Source organism: Aptenodytes patagonicus, chromosome 1, assembly GCF_965638725.1.
Source record: "Aptenodytes patagonicus chromosome 1, bAptPat1.pri.cur, whole genome shotgun sequence".
Classification (NCBI taxonomy): Eukaryota; Metazoa; Chordata; class Aves; order Sphenisciformes; family Spheniscidae; genus Aptenodytes; species Aptenodytes patagonicus.
In genome coordinates this window covers 65,487,593-65,504,833 of record NC_134949.1, presented here as the reverse complement: position 1 = coordinate 65,504,833, position 17,241 = coordinate 65,487,593, and the positions used below count along the sequence as shown (strand labels likewise).

Here is a 17,241-nt window from a genome sequence, read left to right as displayed (position 1 = left end):
TCCCCTTCCCAAATGGCAGTAGGTAGGTGCAACTGTATGTTCATTCGACCTCTAAGGTATGATGCTGAAGTTAAGAGTTGGATGGAAGAGCCATGTGAGAGAAAAGCTTTCCCATTGCTGTGAGAAAGAACGAAGCGACACAGAGTCCGGTGGAGATGTGAGTGCCGTGTTGGACTCAGCTCTACCTTGGCACTGGCATTAATTTGAGATTATATATATATATATATATAATTATATATACATATATATGCATGTATAGGTATACATAGACATATATATATATATATGTATGTGTGTGTGTGTGTATTTGTTTGCTATTTGTTTTAGCACACTGTCCCATTCTCAGGTCTAGATTTGGGGCAGTTGGTCCTGGGGACAGGTTGGACAGAAGGGGCCAGAGTGCAGAAGAAGCCAGAGATAAGAGTGAGGCCCAGGCCCCCCCACGCACAGAACATGGACCAGCCATAGCCATGGCTGATGTCGTCGGGAAGTCCGTACAGGTAGCGGGGGTAGCGGGAGAGCTCAAAGTTGATTCCAGCCACGCACGTGCACAGTGAAATGATGCAGAAGGTTCCTGGAGGAGAGCGGGAAGGGGAGAAGGAGGGAGGAAAAAAACAAAGAGAAGTTAGAAGAGCGATAGACATACCACTTTCCAAGTCACCTGAGAAGAGCTGGTGCAAGCAGTTAAGGAAATACCTAAGGGAAGATGTTCGTATAGAAAGTGACCTAGTCTAGCGGCTCCGCAGGGAAAGAACTGACTTCCACCAGAGCCTTGAATATTGATCTGACGCTGAACAGAGCTGTATGGAGAAACTTCAACAGGAACAGTTTTTTTCAATACGAGCACTCCCTTGGGAACCAGAATGCTTCATGAAACCATTGATTTTTCTGGAATTTTGCTTTAGACAAATACAGAGTGAATCATCATGTTTCAGGGTTTTTTGGAGGGGAAAAAAACTTGAATTTTTTGTTTGATCTCAATTTTTCAGTGATGGATTTTATAGAAGAAAATATTACAAAATACTTGACATATTCTGGCTCTGTTGAAATGTACATTTGAAATGACTTGGGAGGTTTTTTTCAGACTTTTATATCAAAATCTAAAATCTTTCATTATACACCCCCTTTTCAAATACCACTGTCAAAATCTTAAAATCCCTCACAAAATTCAGATTCTACCCTCTGCATGACTCCAGTCCCAATCTAGATGCCCTCTGCAGTGTTGGGGAAATCTTCAAAATATCCTGTTCTCGTTTTCCATCTCTGCAGCAATATTTCATTTCTTCCTGAGAACACTGCGAGGACAGGCTTCATAACTCTGTCAGGTGGTAAGCGTTATGGAAAAACACACGTATCAGATGAGGCTGAACCTTAGCCCACCCAGATGAATCTAATTTTGATCTTTGGCCTCCAGCTTCATCAAAGCTAAACTCTGAACTCCTGAAATGCCACAGTTGCCACCCACACACAAAATAATGGATAGCTACAGACGCTACACGCCTGTCTCAAGAGATAACAACTAAAGTCAACATAAAGTTGGTAGTTTATTTTTCCTCTCTAATTCCTCCCTATGTGGGCCTCTCTGAATTGCCTGCAGAGCCCTGGGCACAGAAGGCAACCTACAGGATGCGTGCTATAGTAACGTGCGTGGTCAGTCCCGTGTGTCATCCCGCTGTTCCTGCACAGATCAGTAGCATGCTACGTGTGCTACCTGTGCAGCATGTCCTGCATCTGTCCACTAGCAGCTGCTGGCGAGGAATCTCCTACTCTTCCTGGTCATCCCATCCCTAAGATAGCATGATCCTCCAAAGCAGTCACAGCCAGCCTGGTTTTAGTGTCAAGCTCCTTTCCTCTGTGTCATGGTTTAACCCCAGGGAGCAACTAAGGCCCACACAGCCACTCGCTCACTCCCCGCCAGTGGGAAGGGGGAGAGAATCGGAAGAGTAAAAGTGAGAAAACTCGTAGGTTGAGATAAAGACAGTTTAATAGGTAAAGCAAAAGCCGCGCACACAAGCAAAGCAAAACAAGGAATTCATTCACCACTTCCCATCAGCAGGCAGGTGTTCAGCCATCTCCAGGAAAGCAGGGCTCCATCGCACGTAACGGTTACTTGGGAAGACAAACGCCACCACTCCAAACGTCCCCCGCTTCCTTCTTCTTCCCCCAGCTTTATATGCTGAGCATGATGTCATATGGTGTGGAATATCCCTTTGGTCAGTTGGGGTCAGCTGTCCCGGCCGTGTCCCCTCCCAACTTCTTGTGCACCCCCAGCCTCCTTGCTGGTGGGGTGGTGGTGAGGAGCAGAAGAGGCCTTGACTCTGTGTCAGCACTGCTCAGCAGTGACTAAAACATCCTTGTATTATCAACAGTGTTTTCAGGACAAATCCAAAACATAGCCCCTACTAGCTACTATGAAGAAAATGAACTCTATCCCAGCCAAAACCAGCACATTCTGGTGCCCTTGCCTCCTTCTACCCCTTCCTGCCCCTGCTCCTGCTTCTCTTCTGCAACAATTTTCCTGTTGTTTCTCTGCTGCTTTGCTTTTTTTCATTGCAGTTGCATTAAAGAAATGGATTTTACACTCCCCACTCTGAAGGCACAGGTAAGATTATGTGGTGAATTTGCCTGGAATTATGCTCAGAAACTGAGGGCATTTGTAGGAACATATATACACCACCAAAAATGTGTGGACTTTCCACCATACCCACCTCCTTTATTTAGTAGGAACATCACACAGGTCTAGAATCCGCAGGCAGATCTCTATCATGGACCTGCTGTGAGACCACTGTCATGGCCCTCTCTCTGTTCCCTCTTCTGATCACTGCTTTGTCTATTTGGACTGTCTTTTCTCCAGTGTGTTTTGGCATGCCACTTGTAGATACTCTCTGTTGTAAAGGTCAGGGAATATGGGAACTCTGGATGCCTCCCCTAATGCTATATATAGCTGCCAGGTGGCCCAGGTTATTCATAAGTACTCATATTATGATAGTGCCACAGGGTACCAGTGAGGACCAGTGAGCTGCTGCGGTAGGTACTATGCCTATTTAAATAAAAACGGCCTTCTTGCTTCTCCCCAGCACCCAGTTAGTCTATGGTCAGTGCTCTGGACTTTTGCAAAAGCCTTGTAAGACCCCAGGCTCTGGACCTGTCTTCAGAGATGTCCTACACTACTTCAAAGCACAGAACAGGATAAATGGGGAGGTCTCCCTCCCAGAATCCCTTGCTCAAAAACCAGGTTGTTTGATTAGAAACCACACACCCCTTTCCATGTTTTACCATGTCACTTAGGTTATCCGGTAACATGAAGGTGTCTGGCAAGAACGCGGTTGTTCCCTGTGTGACATGTCAACATGACTAGTACATTGTGGGATCGGGGAAAAAAGGATCCATCAGAGCCACTGTGCTCTGAACCAAGCTCTGTGGCTCATTTCAAATGGCTGTGGCTAGAAAATGACATGAAAGGCCTCTCTTTGCTAGCAAGAACATGATAATTTCAGCTCTCTTGAAATGTAAGACTGTTAAGAGAGGTGGGTGGGAAAATCTGTGTGGCCAGACTGAAGCTGCATTTGCTAAGTACAAAAAGGAAGGAAATAACTTTGGATTTCAAATACTCCCCATGTTTTCACGCTTTGTCTTGCCTATTTTGATTACAAGCTCTTCAATGTAAGGAGCATTGCTTACTCTTTGTATTCGAACAGTGCCCAATATATTGGCACTCCACCTTGCTGGGGGTATTCTGCCCCATAACAAACAAACAATAAAGAAGAATGAGTAACAACAATAGAGAATAAAGCAAATCATGAGCATGAGTCTTCTTTAAAAAAAGGCTGCCCCCATCCTGCCCCTTCACTGGAGAATGTGCTAATCCCACGACGATAAATAATGACTGCCATGCACAGTGTTAGAGGATGCATAGCACGGTCACCCCCCAGTGCTTCTGCAGGCTGTCTTGTACGGCACAGGTTTATCAGCCTCCCTAGTGCCATTCATTACAGACACAAAAAATGCCATTTTATACCACCTAGAGGAATCTTTACAGCCATTATACAAGTCCTATGTGTTGGTATTCAGCCGAGCAAGGAAGTTCCCACTTGTAGTTAATCTGGCCTCTCACCAGGAGGGCTACTGATGAAAATTGAGTACGGTTACTACCTTAGGACTGTTCGGTAGGTTTTCCTCATGAATTGGCAATCATAACACAAAGGATCATCCTTGCAAATTGCACAATTGTTGGCCATCATAGTGAAAGAGTCGTGGTTGGAAGGGATGCAGAGACTGAGCTTACCCTTGGAAATGCAGCCTCTGCTAGTCCGGGTAAGACATGGAGCTGGGATGGCAGGAGGAGGGAGGCTGTCGCTCCTGCCCATGACACTGCCTGCACTATGGACATGGCGCTTCAGAGGCAGCAGGATTGCAGCAAGTCATGAGTATCCCTAACCCTGAGATTCTTTCTCTCCCCAGAAAAGAAACTGAACCCTTATTCACTTTCCTGGTAGGTTCTTGCCATCAGTGAGGTGCCCCCCTACATGTGCACTAGTGCCCCAGATCCCTGGGCAGCCACAGAAATACAAACTTCTCTTTCTTTGTGAAAAACGCTTCCCATAACTCTGGTCCAAGCAGACGACCAGACCTGAAGGCTGGTGGTCCAAGGCTCCGCACTTGCGCCGTGGCACTGGCACACAGGATGTGAATGACAGGCAGTAATAAGAGCTCACCGGGGATGTGCTGGTATGTGGGCTGGACGGGGGAGATAAAGACCATCTCCTTCAGCAGCTGGGGAGAGCAGAACACGCTAAGTTCTTTGTGCTGGGATTTACATGTTATCATCCTAAGCAAAACATTAATGAACGAGACAAGGCAACAGCGGGGTTTTTGACAAAGGAAATTCATGTGTCACTGCAAAATGCTTCAGTCAGGTGAGAGATGAGATTTCATGTAAAGCCATGTCTGTGCCACAGGAACTGCTGTTTGACATGTAGTCAAACCTCCACCCTGACTCCTCATCAGACAGCCACCTTTCCTCTCGGGCTGGTTTTGACAGTGCCTGTCCTGCTAACGGACTGATGATCAACAGTGGTTTGAGCACCTGAGCTATTAAATACCTCATGGCTATCTTGTGCTTTTCCTTCTTATATATAATGGAAGAAGAATATTAAACATTGTACTGAATGTCTCCTCCATTTAGACTGGAAGTTTGTTTAGGACAGAGATGAACTTATTTGCTATATGTGTGTATAAGATTCGGGTCCTGCCATCCTTGCTGCAGGGGCAGACATGGTCAGGAGAGGGATGACTGGGAAAGGTAGTATCACTGTTGGTCAAAGCCTAATTCTGTGTGGATTATGAGTCAGAGCTCTTTGCTGTAGCTGTTTTTAAGCATGATTATATCAAGCAGACCTGTGGGCCTCTGCTGCTAGGAATTTTTTTTTTCAGTAAACGTCCCTTTTCTTTCCGATCAGCCCGGCTGTGTGAGGGGCTGCAGTGCCTCCGTTTGCAGTTTTCAAACCTCACCTCCAGGGGAGAGCAGAACTGCTTGTGAGTGAACCAATTTAAACACAGGCAGGCTCAAACCATCCATACCAAATATGTTTGAATTTTGCCTCACACTAGTGCCCACCTGAACCGTGTCAGAAGCCATGTCCTTTGCCTACAGACCCTGCAGGCTTGGCTTCCAGAGCGACAGAACTTGAGGGATTTCACAGGGTCCATGGCATTTTGTGAGACAAGAACTGCTGCCTTTCTTAGATATACTACAAATGAAGGTGAGCCTTCGTGGTGCTGGTGCGCAAACAGACCCCACTATCAGGAGCTTCATCTAAACATCCCTGTCCCCGGTATTAGGTATGAGGAGTCTGACTGTAGCCGTGTCCACCCCTTCAGCTGGCCGGTGCCGTCCCCTGCCCTGCGACACAGGAGCTGACCATATTGACACTCCTTTCCTTTAAACCACCATTGGAGGCAATTGCAGGTGACGACTTCTCTTGGCTTGGAAAGGTACTGGGTCATTTGTGTGGTCCTTCACTCTGCCGTGTCTGGAGAGGCAAAACTTCTTATCTCACCAGAACACAATTTACAGGAGTCCACCTCACTACGCCTTCAGGAAAAGAAGGAAAGAAAAGAAAAAATACTCTTTGGTGGATGTCCTCACCTGAAGAAGATATCATCAATTTGAATCCAAATCCAAAAAGCCCATAATTAAAATTATCTGGGCACCAAGCCTACCTCTGAGACTCCCCCCTCTACAAATAATTTTTTTTATTATTTGGAAAACATTTCTTCCATGTCTGACAGAACGACGCTCATTCTCTCCCTTTCCCCAACAACAGGCAGAAATGACTCACGAACTAACTGTGCTGTCAGATGTACAAAGTAAACAAACAAAAAAAACCCTGATTCTTTTCCCCTTCTGTTTTTTGCAGAGATAGAAATGGCAAGTATTACTTATAAACACCAGTAGATAAAAAGAGAAACAGAAAGGTATGGATTTTAAGATGTCCTCTGAAACCAAGCAGTTCTCAAATAAATGCTAATCTCTGCCTTCTAAAGTATTTTTAGTAGCTGCCATTGATGGCAATTTGTGGCCACTAATGTCTTTGGAAGGAGTGCTGTTTATTTAATTATCATCACTTTTTTATTATAGGGTTATAGGGGGAAAAAATCTCACAAGTGAAACAACATTATCTTTACTTTCTCTCTGCCCTACTAGTTTTTACTATTTTCAAGGTACATCAAACAAACAAATGAAATGAGGTCTGATCCTAAAGTGGAGTGTGTACCATTAGCTATTTAAATTATATCACAATCAAATGAAATTATTAAAGAATAAACCGAATTCCCTCCCAACACAGTGATGACAAAAGCTTTTTGGAGGAAGCAGCTTTGCAGTAAACTCCTTCTGTGCATGGATTAAACGCCTCAGCAGCACACAGCTCTTGAGAACATTTTATTGCTCTGTGCATACATGCATAGAATATAAATTATTGCTTATTTATGTACTGTTCCAGCAGAAGCAGCTTGCAGCATCACCGATAGGTTGCAGAATAGCAAGGGGTTCACTGGAAAATTGCCCTTATAAAAAAAGCTGAGATGGAAGGAGAAGTCTGACTGGGTGACAGAGATTCAGTGCGGTGTCCTTGTGAGACCATAAACCCACCTGGGTTGGAACTTAATACATTTTTATTTTATACCAAGAACCAGAGTAAACTGCGGGGTCTATAGCGGTGCTATGATATAGCATTATAGCCACTGTCAGACTGCGGTTTGCATTTGGCCTTTGGCCTCCTACCTCAAAATGTACCAGCGGTATCCGTACCCCACCAGAGCTGTACGCCTGCTGTGTGTTACTTCAGCAGCGGTGCCTGTCTATTGAATTGCCGCTGCACGAGCCGTAATACGTTATGGCATCAGAGGACTATGTGTCCTCTGTCACAACTGCAAATACTTAATGGGTACCACCCTTAGGCTCATGTAAATCGGTATAGTATATGGAACAATATTACAGCAGTTGAGGGCTGATCTCCAGTTTGCTACGCTGGCGCAACTGACAGTCAGTCTATATTGCACATTATAGCACCCTGCAGATTTGCACGTGGTGACATTTCTGCTACCGAATCCCACGGTGCATGGGACTGCACCAAGAGTGGATACCCATGCTGTGTACTAGCACAGCCGTTGAGCACCAGCTATGAGCAAACACCCTCTGAAGTTGTGAGTTGGCACGTAAGGCAAAAGCAACACTACTTAGCTAAAGGCACATTGTTTTGATAAAATGGGATAGAGAGAAATAGGGGAGTTGATCAAAGCCGAGTTGAATAACCCTCTGATTACTTTAGCAATGGTGATTCCTATGACCCACCCAAAATAACCTAGCAATAATAAAGTGACGTGACTACAGCCATTAAGCAAACATAATGGCTCATGAACTTGCAGCCACAACAGAAGAGGTAGCAAAAATTGTGCCAGTTGTAGTAGTGGGATGTGATTCAGTATTTTACTGGGAGCGGAAGGGAGAGAAAGGAAGAGGCTCTCTTAATGTCAAAATGAAGAAACATCCTAATCAAAGGTTAGTGAAATTATCCCATCCCTGTGCTGGCAAACACCATGCTTGGCAACAGGCAGAGGCTGCTGGTAGATTTGTTTCATCCCCTGCAGTATGGACCTCCCAGGATGGCGCAGGCAGAGGCTAAAAGATTAAATGGAAAAGGGCACTGGGGGTCTGAGCAAGCTTGAGTGACTCCATCACATCTCAGATTTGCCAGATGACAAGACACATAAGTTTAGTATTAAACTGTACCTCAGGCAGGTACTTCCCAGCCTAGCATTTGCGAGAGCTGAAGAGAAACTTGTGGGGTCAGGTTGGGTTTGCCTTGTCACATGACATCTCCTATAGCATGGGGAATCCGTGCACCACATTGCATTTGGTCTTTTAGCAACCAGGTCATTCTGCCTCTCTCCACGTAAGGTCTTTTTCTTCCAGTCAAAAAATTAAACCTCTCTCAGAAGGAACCTCAGAAGGAGCCTCAGAGGGTTTGTGGAATCTTTCTTTTGTAGGAAACCTTAAATTGCTGAAAAGTCTTCAGACAGATGTTCTTCAAGACAAGTGAGACTGGAGAACAGACGCAGCACAAACAAATTCAGTGCAGCCTTCTTTCATGTTGCCTAGCTTGTGCCACTAAAAATACTCTTAGAGGGAATACTTTCAGGGCTGAAAGGGTAGAGTTACTCGCATGCCTTTTTAATCCTTCTCTTTGCTGAAGGCACTACTAAAGAAGCCATTGGGAGCTCTGGGTGATGGTGGTGGCTACCTGATTTGGACATTTTCCCCTTCAGGTGCTGGAGAGAAGCCTATCCATTCATTTTTTCAAGTGACCAAAGGACTCTTTGGTTGTGCAACTTTCAGTTGTTTGTACTGAATGTGAACTGAGGATCTCTGCTGCAAAAGGCTCTGGGCTCTGTTACTGTTTCCCTGTGACCTGCCAGGAACAGAAAAATCCTTTCTGTATGTGCTAAGTGATACAGTTATTGAGATATAATAACCAGAAATCAAAATAAGAAATAATTGCCTTGTCAACAAGGACCACTGGATGCAGGCCACCCCTATGAAGTTTACATCATTCACGTGAATGCTTGCAAACAACAAACTACCCTGACCCCTTCGGTACTGCCTTAAAGGGTCACATGCTGAAATCTTCTTTCCTGTTGCAGAGGAAACACCTCTGAAGCCTCTGCAGCCCACACAAGTACATAGGCATGACTCGTCTCTGTAACCCTTGGAAGAGCCAGGTTGGGCACAAACGAGGAAGGCCCCACTCATCTAGTTTCTGCCAGTTCCAGCTGCTTTTTCTGTGGAATTTCCAGTGGCCAGTTGGGCTCTGTCCAGGCAGATTAGACCAAGCAAGCGCAGCAGTGATTTGTCCAAGGGGAATGTTGTTTTTCTAAGTTGACAACCTGAGGAGCCGAGAAGGTGAATCTAAGCCTTGCTTCAGCCTCTGCATTTGACAACAAGATCTGCCACACATAGAAATTTGCTCTGCTTTCTCTCTGTAAAGAATTCTTCCTGTCTTGCAAATCGTGGCAGTATTGCTCTTCCTTCTGTTGCATGTCCAGTCTTTCCTCTTTGATGCAAACAACTCAGCAAGCTTTTTTTTATAAAAACCAATCCAATAATAAATGCCAGTTTTGTTTTCATTGTCTTCTTTTGGCCTTGATGCCTCTTGCCATTGAAATTCAGAAGTCAGCAACAGATCAAAGACCTGGTGACATTATTAAGGGATAAGGAACAACCACAGAATTTTGAAATACACATAACTTGCTTTCCAGGACTGTGGGTGGGAAAGTCTTTTGTATTTCTATCGGATCTGTCTCCCCTACTTTGCTTCTACTTTAATTCACCTCTGTCAGCCCCCCAAAGACCTACTGACATCCTTAGAAGCAAACTAAATTGCATGCCCTTCATAGACTACGCTAGGTTTTCTGTTCTTGTAACTCTAGAAGGTACATCAGTACCATCATATTAAAACCCCAGATGTCAGTACCTCCCATCTTGGAGAGGGAGAAATTACAAGTCAGTAGAGCTGACTTAAAATGAACACACACAGGAATATGAATAGTTCTTTTTGCTGAAAAGCTGGAGTGAGCTGACTCCTTAATTTACTGTATGCCAAGTTCAGGGAGACCGATTTGAGTTAAGACTGAAAAACAATTAGTTTATAGGTGCACATACACTACTTGCCCTGTCTTTTGCTCCAGACTATGAGATCTCTGCACCTCATTATGAAGCCTTTCCTCTTCTCCTAAATGCCAGTGCTCTTCTGTGATCAAGTACAAGGTTGCCAGAATTGCTTGTGTTGGTATTTCTCCCCCAGCGAGCAAGTACACATCTAGGAGCATCAGAAATGAGCCACAGGAAAAGAAATTCAACACATTTGAAGGTTGACTTTGAAGTCAGCAGATAATGTTTCCATGGAGATCAAATGCTATGGAGTTGACAATGAATTCTCTGGTTGTGCTGTTCCTTCCAGGAAAAAAAAACCCAACCTTCTCTAAATGACTACACCCTGCGGTACAGCTGTGTTACTGGTTTGAAAAAAACATTTCTATATTCCATCGCACCTCCATTCTCTTATGGAGGTGTTAACTTGTAGGTCCCTGCTTTTCAGGGCTAGATTTGTCGGTATTGACCTAAAGAATCAGCTAAATTCCTGAGGTATTGCAAAAAATGGCATCTAATGAAAATAGTATTCTGTGAGAAGGAGGACACAGCTGCTTTCAAACTTATGCTGTAGGGGATGCAAAGATGGGTGTGCTGGTTTTGGCTGGGATAGAGTTCATTTTCTTTATAGTAGCTAGTAGGGGCTATGTTTTGGATTTGTGCTGGAAACAGTGTTGATAACACAGGGATGTTTTCGTTATTGCTGAGCAGTGCTGACACAGAGTCAAGGCCTTTTCTGCTTCTCACACCGCCCCACCAGCGAGTAGGCTGGGGGCGCACAAGAAGTTGGGAGGGGACACAGCCGGGACAGCTGACCCCAACTGACCAAAGGGATATTCCACACCATATGACATTATGCTCAGCGTATAAAGCTGGGGGAAGAAGAAGGAAGGGGGGAACGTTTGGAGTGATGGCGTTTGTCTTCCCAAGTAACGGTTACGCGTGATGGAGCCCTGCTTTCCTGGAGATGGCTGAACACCTGCCTGCTGATGGGAAGGAGTGAATGAATTCCTTGTTTTGCTTTGCTTGTGTGTGTGGCTTTTGCTTTACCTATTAAACTGTCTTTATCTCAACCCATGAGTTTTCTCACTTTTCTGATTCTCTCTCCCATTGCACTGAGGGGGAGCAAGCGAGTGGCTGTGTGGTGCTTAGGTGCTGGCTGGGGTTAAACCAAGACATGGGTGTTATGATTCCCCTTGAGGAGTATTACAACATGAAATTATAAAAGAGAATTTCAGTGGCAGGTACGCAGTGACGCACAGAAGCCTGTACAGTGAAAGTAGGTGATCTTTCATATTTCCAGAGAGTCTCCTATTTTGTTTTCAAAATGGGTGCCAGCATTAATAAATAAATGCAAAATGTGTTCTCAGTGCACCAGTTAGCACAGAGAAGTACTAGAAGTAAAGACGTAACGCGCTACCCCAGCTCTGCCTTTTAAGCATAATGTATGGTAAGCCTTGACATGCTGTCAGCTGAGCAACTGTTTCCTAGCTTGGAAACGCTAAACAGGCCATCCTGACATCATATTAAAACCCCAAAAGATGGCGAAGAGGATGTATATCGATGTGGATCATTCCCTAAATGTTTATTTTTGGAGTGAAAATAGGAAATTAGATAACATTCAAAAGGAAAGTGATACTAATTTCTAAAGGGTGTTTACTAATGATTAGGCGGTCAGGACAAAGAAGCACCTTCAGCCCTATCCACGTATGTGGACTGCACATTTATCTGTCCAGTGGACCTATACCCATCTCTCTCTCTCTCTCTCTCTGGACTTGTATCCATCAGTGTCCAGGATTTGAAATACATAAGAAAATAATGGTCATTCTTTAGGCCCCAGAAGCATAGTCTAAAAATGGGACCAGAGTTCATGACTTGCAACCCCGTCTACGAGGGATACCACAAACTGTAGAAGAGAGGTGTTTGAAAAGAGGGACTGACAAATCCTAAATTGAGGAAAAAGGGCATTTTTAAAAACAAGCTAACCCTTATTACCTTACTATGCAGCACTTGGCCTTGTTACGTTACTGCCTGATGGGCACTGAGGCACAAAGCCTGTGCAGCTGCTCTGAGCTCTGGGTCTCATCACAGGTTAATAAAGACCTTCATCAGCTCCTTTTCTGCCTTCCCCAACACCTTTGTAATGTGTTTGATGGTTTTAAACAATCAAGAGCCTTAGAGAGGATTAAACATTCAAAACCTATTAATGTTGTACATTAACTCACGTTCATTCCAATTCAAGATCTTAAATCACTTTAGAGCATAATGCAAAATTTAACCAAAAGCACAAGTAGGAGGACAAGTGTACGCGTGTGGTGCAGGAGGCATGGCAGAGGGGGGACTGACCTTGTCCCTCTGAGGCTTGTTTCAGAGACTTTCATAACAAATTTATGGCATCTCTTGATACAAACCAGCCTTTGTCTCCATCTGGAGGTCAATCCACATAAATAAGTTCTTACAGTGGTCTGCAAGGAGTTTTGCTGAATTCTAAAGTTCCTCTGCAGCTATCCAGCAGGTCGAGGGAGGTCATTCTGCCCCTCTGCTCTGCTCTGGTGAGACCCCACCTGGAGGACTGCGTCCAGCTCTGGAGCCCTCAGCACAAGAAAGACACGGACCTGTTGGAGCGGGTCCAGAGGAGGGTCATGAAAATGATCAGGGGGATGGAACACCTCTCCTGTGAAGAAAGGCTGAGAGAGTTGGGGTTGTTCAGCCTACAGAAGAGAAGGCTTTGGGGAGACCTTATTGCAGCCTTTCAATACTTAAAGGGAGCTTATAAGAAAGATGGCAGCAAACTTTTTAGCAGGGCCTGTTGCGACAGGACAAGGGGAAATGGCTTTAAACTAAAGGGGGGTAGATTTAGACTAGCTATAAGGAAGAAATTTTTTACGCTGAGGGTGGTGAAACACTGGCACAGGTTGCCCAGAGAGGTGGTGGCTGTCCCATCCCTGGGAACATTCAAGGTCAGGTTGGACCTTGAGCAACCTGATCTAGTTGAACATGTCCCTGCCCACGGCAGGGGGGTTGGACTAGATGACCTTTAAAGGTCCCTTCCAACCCAAACTATTCTATGATTCTATGATTCTATGATTCTATGATCATTAATTTAGTATCTCCCACAGGATTAAAACATGATTGGCATCTCTTTTTTTCCAGTGATCCAGCTTTTTTTGAATTATAAATACTTTTTAAACTGGCAAAAGGTATTATGCCTTGCAAAAACTATATTTATGCCAAGCTTCACTGCTCAGAATGTAGCCACTTATTGTATACCTCTGTTTTAGTAACGATCACATAATGTTGCTTAAGCTCTGTATGCATACAACTGTGCACATGTGTGCATTTGCATATGGAAAAAAAGATTTTATGTAAACTTTCTAAAGTTACTCCTTTTGGGAAAGAGGCACATGAAACTGGATTTTCAAAGAATAATGTTGTGGAAAAGAAAAAAATAAATATGGTCACAGAAAATATATTCAATCTTCAGTGTCGTGACTGATCATGTCACCACAAATGAACATCCTGAAGAATGGGTAAAGACCTTGATCATTAGTGAGAAATAGAAATCCTAGGTGCCCTGTGAGACCCACCGTATTTCCAGATGAACTCCAAAGAATGTCTTTTACTTTCTCTTTCTGTTTATCTTTCTCTTCGCCTCCTCTTGGCAGCTGCTATGAAGGTACTTCATAACTGCCTAGGAGATATCAATCACAGAGCTTTGCCTTAAACTTGCTGTATTAAATTGCTCCATTTTTGTTTCTTAAATTATTCAGCAGTGGAATGATTATTTTGAGATGGCAGGACCACAGTTGTGTAGGAAAAACACTCTTATTTTCTACCGCTATGTGCTATTTTCAAAGTACAGTGAGTTAAATTTGGGACACAAATGACTCAACAGCTGGTAACGATCCATGGCTGCAAATACACAGATGCCTCAGTTGTCATCTACTAACATATGCACAGCGCAGGCGAAGGAAGCACAGCACACAGGCCTGGGGATTTTGAAGACAAGACTCTCCGTGGGGGCGGGGAGTGAAAGAGGATACAGAAGAGTGCAGCGCATCTGTACCGACAACTGTGCTGCACGGGCTCCCAAGCCCTGTTTTGAAGTCCCCCTTCCTGATGGGGTTTGCGTCCCTCAGTGTCAGCCTGGTCGTCAGCTCCCGGACACAGTGAGTAGCGCTCTGGCAGCTGCTGGGCTCTAGCACACACGTTGACACAAACCCCTGAGTGCGTCCTTGTCCCCCGCCACCTTGCGACAGACCCACGTGAAGCGTGGCATGGCTGGGGCAAGAGAAGGTGACCCAGTGTAAATGGTCAGTCTGTTCTCTGGCTGCGGGGCTAATAAAGCAGTTTGTTGACTTACCCCTGGACTGAGGGAAGGAATATTTTGGAAATACTTCTGAGAAGGGAGGAGGATGGAAATGATTTATAAAAGGTTGTTTCTCCCTGGATTAGAATACAAAAGCAGAATGGACTCATACATTTGTAAGTGGGTTGTTCTTTATTTCTTTAATAAACATCCTTTCTTGCATATCTGAAATAAAGCGTTAAATTGTGCCAGCACACCTGCATAACTTTATTTTTTCTTCCCTCTCACACATCATTCCTGCCTGCTTATCTCTGCTGCAGCAGCCAGCACTGGAAAGAATAGGTGTTCACCTCTGCTGTGGGAAAAGGTTTGAAGCTTTTGTAACCCTGACCTAAGTCCTGTGAGTATGGACAGGCTGCAAAGAGCAATGTCTCCACAGCACTTTTAGGTGGGTCAGAAGAAACCCAAATCAGCGGCAGAAGTGGTGCTGGCAAATGGCACTCGAATCCCCCAGACTGGCAGATCATCACTGGAGAGGAGGGAGGAGGAGAGGATGAAAGAAATTCCCAATGTTGCTGAAAGCAAATGCTAGGACAGAAAATCAGAGTTGAAAAACTCCATAGCACTGCTGTATGTGTACAGCAAGACTTTCAGGCCTTTCAGGGCCAGTGAAAAAGGGAATTTCAGACTCCCAAGCAAAGCCCCAAGCCCAGCATTTCATGCAAAAATGTCACTAGGCAAAGACAAGAAATGAGCTGCTATGTGAGACTACAGATCATTTTATTACAGAACTGCATGGTGAAGCTAAATCACATGAATAAGGGCATTTAGCAGCTGGAATAATTTCCAAATAGACTAATTAGAGACTGAATTATTAATGGTAAAATTTATAATTGGCTCAAAGCAAGGTTACAGCAAGAAACACACTTGACTTTGCAAAGAATAATGAATATTTGCAAGGCTAGTAAGATTATATGCTTCTCTAAGGAAACTGTTAGGAAATGGGGAAAAAACCCTAAAGTGATCCTAAAGTGCATGTCACAAGACAAAACTGGCAGAGACCAGATAAGAGTGAAGAGAACAGGTAAAACAGTAAACAAGTGCAGAGATGATTTATTGCATTTATTTGCAGTAAATTTGGAACAAAATAAGACAGCGCTGAAGTCTCTCCCTGAAGGACTGCCTTGTTAGGCATGCAGTAAACCCCTGAACTATTTCACTGAAATGTGTTCTCAATACAAATTACAGGCTTACAAAAGGAAAATACATGAATGTGCAGCTGAAGGACAGAGCTCTGATAAGGATGATAAAACGTCATTCTTTGTGGGTCTTTTAATACATTTACAAAGGCAAGTGATGTAGCTTTGGCCAGGGATAATTTTGTGCTGAAGCAAGTACCAGAACAAGGTATTGGAAGTGCCATTTTATATTTCCAGCTGGGACAAGGGACAGCAGTTCAGCAGGGAGGTGCACCAGGTAGGGAAAGGGAGGATGCAACCACTGCCAAAACACTGGAGCATGCCGCCATGGGGCAGCCCTGCCACCCCAATTTCCCCATGGCAGGCACTGATGAGGAGGAAAAGGGTTTTGGAGCATTTAGGTACAAAGTCAGCCCTGCCCTCAAAACTAGAAATAAAGCAAGCCATGTGACGTTTCAAAACAGCTGACTGAAATTAAATCAGAGCTGAACTGGGAAAGCAAGAGGCTATCAGAGATTGTCTTTAAAAGCTGATTTTATAAAGCCAGTACAATAACAGAAGGTGTGGTGAGGTTGGGTTTGCATGGTTGTGGAAGCACAATCAACCTAGCAGAATCTGAGATGCTGAAACAAGAAAATCCTATGAATTAATGTGCTGGAGAGCAGGTGGAAAAACCAATAGTTAGATGGATATACTGCTTGTCTGCTTATCATGATGCAGGAAATATTCTTAAACAACTTGATGAAGGGGGGATTCCTGAAGATACAGGAATTTGCCTTGGTAGAGTTGCCAGTGTGCCAATTCATAGCATCCCAACCCTTTGGAGCTGGAAGTAAAATGGAAATTTGACCTTGACCTGGCAATAATATTAGCTACTGTTGAGGGAGTAAAGACACCAACCAAATTAATTGAGAGGTTTGCCATGATAATAAAACCAAACAAGTCAAGGATTTGAATACATTCAAAAGAACTTCGCAAAGCCAGAAAATGTGAGCACTACTTCCTGGGAACTGATGAGGAGGTCACATCTAGACTTCAAAAAGCAAAGGTGTGGTTTTGGTGCAAGTAAATACACGTTGGGCAAAACACAACGTATAAAATGCCTCACATGCATTTCCTCAGGCAGATGTTTAACTGAATTCCTTTTAGACTACTACTATGTACTTGATGAGCATGAAAGCATCAAGTTTGCCACAGGACTCTGACATTTGGAAGTAGTGTTACAGATGCTTTTAAGAAAATTACAAAATTACTGGACTACATGCCCAGTATGGAGCTTTTACTGGTGCACAGATTTTCAGTAATTTGCATGTAGAGAAAACGCAAGAAGCTGCAAGAGGATGTGCTCGGAGTCATGTATAATTTGAGTATGACCCACTTCTGTAATAGAATTAAACAGTCTCAAATAAGATGCATAAAATGAACTAGTCTTAGTGAAACTTAAGAGCACAATTCCAAATGGAGAAACTCTCGAAAAGAGGAAGTCTCCCACCTTGCAGGATAAAATCATACTGACAATACTG

The 17,241-nt window shown here is 44.1% G+C and overlaps 1 protein-coding gene across 2 annotated transcripts in view; it reads right to left on the bottom strand.

Moving 5' to 3' along the window:
- Positions 1 to 277: 277 nt before the first annotated feature.
- The window catches only part of TMEM178B (transmembrane protein 178B), a 232,532-nt gene continuing 215,568 nt past the window's right edge, over positions 278 to 17,241 (bottom strand). For both annotated transcript variants that reach the window (XM_076340235.1, XM_076340227.1), the window contains one exon: positions 278 to 574. In XM_076340235.1, coding sequence (XP_076196350.1) covers positions 324 to 574 — 251 coding nt within the window. In that variant the 3' untranslated portion in view covers positions 278 to 323. The remainder of the gene's footprint in view (positions 575 to 17,241) is intronic.